Source organism: Alligator sinensis, unplaced genomic scaffold, assembly GCF_000455745.1.
Source record: "Alligator sinensis unplaced genomic scaffold, ASM45574v1 scaffold1462_1, whole genome shotgun sequence".
Lineage (NCBI taxonomy): Eukaryota > Metazoa > Chordata > Crocodylia > Alligatoridae > Alligator > Alligator sinensis.
Genome location: NW_005842850.1, coordinates 281,476 through 287,475, shown reverse-complemented (window position 1 = coordinate 287,475; position 6,000 = coordinate 281,476). Strand labels below are relative to the sequence as shown.

At 49.5% G+C, this 6,000-nt stretch overlaps 1 protein-coding gene across 1 annotated transcript in view; it reads left to right on the top strand.

The window, feature by feature from the left end:
* The window catches only part of OGDH (oxoglutarate dehydrogenase), a 53,543-nt gene that overhangs the window by 21,169 nt on the left and 26,374 nt on the right, over positions 1-6,000 (top strand). Inside the window, 1 exon segment of the mRNA XM_014525625.1 lies at positions 3,685-3,729. Within this exon segment, the coding sequence (XP_014381111.1) occupies positions 3,685-3,729 (45 nt within the window).

Here is a 6,000-nt window from a genome sequence, read left to right as displayed (position 1 = left end):
CCCCCCCCCCCCCCCCCCAAAATAAATAAAATAAATAAAATAGTGCTCTAAAATTGGGGTCCATGTCTCAGGTGGGGGAAGTTTATTTTCTTTGCCGGAATAGGAGCACAAAGATGCTGTGTTGTAAAGTGGTTGCTGGCTTCTCTCCCTTTCTCTGTCAGCATGGAATTGTATTGCTAACCCTGTCACAGCCACACTCGGCTTGCTTGGGGGTGAAGCGTATTGTATGCAAGAGACTATGGTATGCCAGCTGTTCCTAATCCTCCCAAGGTGAAAGCGTAGCTCTGGGAAAACTAGATTTGCTCAAGTTGATCCCTTTTTAGAAGTGAAAGCACACGTAATGACAGGTGAATTTGGGAAAGCTTTTTGAGTTGGTGTACAAGCTGTAGGGTTCTGGACATCAGGAGGTTAGGACTTAGGGCTGCCTTTTCCCCCAGGGAAAACAGTTAACAGGCAAATTCTTAAGATAAAGCTTAGCATTAAATTAAACTGGTGGCTATCATATGCAGCCGCCTGTGGAAATGCACTTGATGTAATCAGCACAGTGTGAGAGTTTTGTATTCCCAGAATGGGAGATTTGCCTTTTAGGTCAAAGGCAGGTGACAGCTCGGACTGAAGCAGATGGGTGCTCGGTGTTGAGTGGGTCAGTGCTGGAGACACAAACCCGGAGCAATTAGAAGCCTTTAAGGGTACAATGCTGCTTGCATAACAGCACAAGAAGCTGGCAATCTTGGATAAAGTGGCTGGTTTGGGCATCTCTTAGCTGCTGTCTCCCTCCCCGTTCCCCACATGTCTTCAACTCATTTTGGGTGAATTCAGGCTTGTTGCAGTAAAAATGGGATCTGCTGGCTTGGGTTATTGCCTGCCTGCCAAGACTCCCAAGGAAGAAGTCATCTTGCCTTTGATGGGTGGTAGTTGCATACCCCTCTTGTCTGTCCCTTTCTCTGACTGGTATCTATGGGGCTGGTGTGGGGGAGCGGGAAGGGAAAACCATATCTCCCTTGACCAAACAAAGGGTCTAAGAACCCCCTGTAGTAGGTTTGTGGCAGGGGAAGCCAATTTCTAAGCTAATCCCTCTGGCTTTCTGCTTGGAAAAGTGATTTCCTAACTAAGTGGGGGGTGCTTGCAGGAGGGTACTGTTAATTGGCAGGCTGGGTAATGACTTGGTCTCTAATTTCTCCTGAAGGCATGAGAGATCAGCTTAGAGATAAAAGAACAATCTGCTTGGGCAGAGCTGCCATTAAGAAAAGAATTGTTGTGATCTCTTGCTGCTTGCTTGGTTTTTGTTTAGCTGATGGACTGTTCCCATACTTGCCCTCTGATCATGTTAAGGCTGAACTCTTGGAGCCTGTCCTGAGAGTGACTTGTCGTTTCTGGCACTTGAATTCCAGCCTACCTTCAGCAGACTTTTTTTTTTTTTTTTTTCCTTTGGAAACTCTCCACCTCAGTTCCTGATTTAGGAATGGTCAGTGGTGGAAGGGGTAGTGTCAGCTGGACCCATTGCTCTGCATGCTGTGGCTCTGTCTCCCAGAGCACAGTAAAGCATTAGGGCTGGAGGAGCTCTGGATGGAATTGGTGTGGCTTGCGGGATCCAGAGACACCAACACATTTCCTTGCCCTGTGCTAACTGAAATACGTTGGTGTCCCAGCCCACGCTATGCAGCTTGTCTTCTCCATGATGGCTCTGATACCCCCACTTACCTCCAGGCCAGGCCTCCACTGCTGCTTCTTTTAGCAGTTCCCATGCTTCTGGAAATTGGGTCCTCTCCTGGTGGCTAAACTGGAGAAATTCCTTTTATATGCAAATAAGGTGCCTGAGAAAGTAGAGGTGACTTTGTCACTGTTCATTGCTCAAAACCTGCAGGTGCTGACTTCTGGCCTGCTGGCTGATGTGGACTAAGCGACCAGGATGGCAGTCCTCTTGGCTCTCGGGAGATGATGAGCGGACAGGCTACTTGTGGGGACTGTGTCCGGAGGGGTGGACTGGAAAGAGGGGTGGGGAGCGAAAGCCACTTCTCTGCAGAAACCGTGTTGCGTGAAGCAGGGGGGACATTGTTTTAGCACTGAATTAGTTAGATCCTCCCTGCTTTAAAAGGGAGTGCGAGGCATTCCTCTTATAATAGTCCTAGAGAGGTGGAGCTGGAAAGGACCTCCAAAAGTCGCATCTAGTTCAGCCCCCCTGCCTGGGGGAGAATCTGCCGTGCATAAACCATCCCAGACAAATCCACTGTTCCACCTCTTAGCCAAACTACCATCAACACTGCATGAGGCATCACACCTGAACCTGCCACAGAGAAAGCAGGGGACCATAGTGGCCAATGTCTTGCTGCTGTGACAGGTTTTTAATAATGATCCCAGGTAGAGACCCCCCCAGCTGAGTAAGGCAAACCCTGCCCCCCCCAGTCCATACCAATATGACTAAGGGGTAAAAGTCCTTTCTGACCGCAAATCTGATGTTGGTCTGATCTTGCACAGGCTGGGCAAACCCCAGATGGAGCCCCCTCCCTTCATTTACTCCTCCCCACCTCCTGCCCATCCTGAAGATGGCATGGGTGGGGCTAGGGGAGCCAGGGTCATCTAGGTGTCCCCTGGGTTGGCTTCAAAGTGGAGCTTGATTGCCCCTCCCCCACCGACTAAACAGGGACCATCTGTTTGGGGGGAGTTTGCTGTAACTCATGTGCTTTCTGCATGTCTGTTAGCACACCCAATGCCTCTGAGGGAGGCTTGAAAACAAGAACACACCTGACCCAATGACCTAGTTTCTATTGCTTGTACTAGTTGCAGGCTCGTGATGTCCTGAGCACCTCCTCGGAGCTGGTTCTACAGACAGCTGCATGTTGGGGCCTTTAGTAACATGGTACCAGCCAGAAATGAGGAGACCCAGCATGAACACACAGCCCGCTTCCTCTTCCCAGTGTCCACCTGCCTTGAGGTGTTTGTGGCATAGTCCTTAGCAGAGGTATCTGAAAAGTTTTAGAGGAGACCCCTGAGGTACCTTGTCCAAGAATGGAGTTAAGGCGCAAGGGTCCCTTAATTGCCCTTCCCATCTCTGTCCATAGCTGTACTGCAGTCTGTTGCTCTTAGCAGCCTACTGTCCACGGATCCCCCCATTCCTCTTTAGGGGTGACCTTCTAACCCTTCCCCTAGAGCTAAACTATCCAAGGACATTGTTTTGGATAGCATGATTCCTGGCTTGATCAACTTCTCCCTAAAGAAAGGGGTGGGCTGTATCTGAAATGCTTGATACCTCACCACAAAACTCCAGGGTGACTTGGCAGGGGACAGAGATGGTGTCTCTCAGGGGCCTTTGTCAGATGGTTGCCTTTAGCTGTCACACACTTTTTGTTCCCTCAACAAGATGTGCAGCCAAGAGGAGATTTCAAACCATGCAGCTCAACTGCTACCCAGCGTCAATGCCGCCCTGGGCTCTTCCGCTCTCTGCCTGGGTGTCTGAAGTATATTCACCTGGATCTTTTTTTTCCATCCCCTACCCCCTCTGTAGCATGTAGTCATCCTCTATTCTAACCCTTTCTCCTGTGCTGGTTTGAATTGTATGTGACTTTTTAACTTGTGCCTTCCATGGCTACTTTTCACAGTTCCGGTGTTGTTTTTTAAACTAACTTTGACTGCTGTATCTCTGTCTTCCTCCCTTCTGCAACCCACCTCTTCCCTTTCCCCTCCCAGATCTGGCAGTGTTCAAGGAGCGGCTGAGAGTGCTAACAGTAGGAGGTACGCAAATCATGAGCCTCTAACCCCTTCTGGAGCTCAGGACTCTTTGAATAGCTGATTCGGGGCATGAACAAATCGGGTGCAGCAGATAACTCTCCAAGGTGGCTGCCATGATAACTGTCACACATTTGTCTGGGATCTCTGTCTTGGAAGATGTCTGAGCTGTACAGTTGGCCAGCAGTGCCCATAATGCAGATAGATGTCTGCTGAGTCCCCATGTCTAGCTTGCTAGAGAAGGTTTCTCTGTAGTTCCTGTAACCCAGATAAATGTTTGAGTCTTGGGATAGATGCCCAAGTCCCCATGTCTAGCTTGCTTGGGAAGTTTCTTTGTAGTTCATTGTTCTGAGGCCTCCATCTTCCTGGTTTTGTTGCTAGAAGCTCTGACTAGGTTGAATTGGCTGTAATACCCAAGTGTTCCTAGCACCCTCTCTGGGTTTCCTTGATCAGTCATATAATTAAGTACGTTTTTTCTGTCATTGGAAAAATCCTTTGTCCTCAGAAGCCAGTTTTTCCACCTTGGCTGCTTCCCGTTAAGTCTCTACCTCAGTCCCCTAGGGTCTAAACTATTGGCTTAGTTGTGAGGACCTGCTATTCTCACTGTTTTTTCCTGAGCTCAGCATGCTGGAACAGACTGGCTGCTGTGGGGAACTTTTGAGACACCAAAGGTGGGAAACCTTTGATTTCCTATTATTGCAGAAGGTGAATCTGAGACATAGGAACATCCCTGGGTGACAACTTCGTAGCTAATCCCCCGTCTCAGCTGCCTGGCTGTATTAATTGCTCCCTGGCTTTTTGTGGGTGGAGGCAGTGAGGGAGCAGAGGAGGGAAGGATCTCTGACCCAGCTGCCCTTTAAACCTGCCCAGAATTATAGTTTCAAAGTGAGAAGGCAGCTTGAGCCTGGAGAAACCTGGACCTGTAAATGCAGCCCTACTGTGTCCAGGGACCCCCTAGGGCACGAAGCTACCCTCCAACCAGCTGCCCAGAAGCCTAGAGAAGTATTCCTCCATCTTTAGTTCGCCCATCTCCCTCCCCAAAGCAGCAGGGTCCTGGCTAGTGCCAGTCAGTTCCCCAGTGGCTGGCAACTTTTCTCCATTTGCCTACATGTTGAAGAGAACCCCCCTGGTTTTAAGTGCCTTCTTCCTTCCCAATGGCCTGTCTGGAAACCTCCCCATGCCTACGGTCTCGGCTCCTACCAGTGGCCTTGGTACTTCCTGCCACCTGGGCTTCTTGTCTACAGAGTGATGTTGGTTGAGGAGAGCCGGCTTTGGTTCATGCATCTTTGCCTCTCGAGGCCTTGCCTACACAGAGAAGACCTTCCAGAGAAGGTAAGGGGTAAATGTAACTCATGGTATTCCAGACAAACACTACCCCCCTGATAGAGCCTGAACCTAGAATAATAGTAGCTGGTTTGGTCAACTTCCCCATGGATGTTCCCTCTGCTCAGTTTTTTGACTTAAAGATTAGTTTCCCCAGGGTGGTTGGTGACTGTTACTTCAGGTCCAACCACTTTAATTGGCATCAGACACCCCTTGGCCTGGTGCTGTGTTCATAGCTGCCTGATAGCCATGGGGACAGTGTGCCTACCTCCTGGTACCAACCTCTCACTTTTCCATATTTTGTCTAGAGACTGCCAGCTTCCACATGTTGCATAGCTTGGATGCCAGTGGCCACTTGAATTAAACTTTTTTCTAATTTTAATTCTCTCCACCAAAATGCACGCTACCTCTGTTCCCTTGGATGACCCAGATCTGAGAGATTAAGTAGCATGCTCTTCTGTGTAGCCTCAAGCAATAGGACTTTATGAAGTCCATTGGGTTCTGTCAGTCCCTAGCCATCTTCCCTACATAAAATGACAGCTGTGCTCACCCCAGGGCAACCCGTCTCCTGGCACAGCTCCCCATAAGGCTTTGTGGCTGTGCTTCTTGTCTCTCCAAGCCTAGCTTGCTCAACAGAGTTGCAGAGATCATAGCAGACTGCCTTCCGAAGGACAGGCCGTCACCTCAAGCAAACTTACCCATGAGATAAGGCTGCCATTGTGTGACAAGGCTGAAATTCCTGTGCATTTAAGTCTCACCTTTGTCCTTGGGTTGTGAAATGCCAAACAGCACTCCTCCATTGAGCCTTTTGATCCCAGCACGTAGGGTCTGGTACATGTGCCACAAAGGAAACTTCAGACCCAGACAAGGCTGTAGCTCTGCTTCTTCCGGAAGGAGAGGTGATCCAAGATGCTGGGATCCTCTCCTGATTTGGGGGCAGGCTGCCACGGTAGA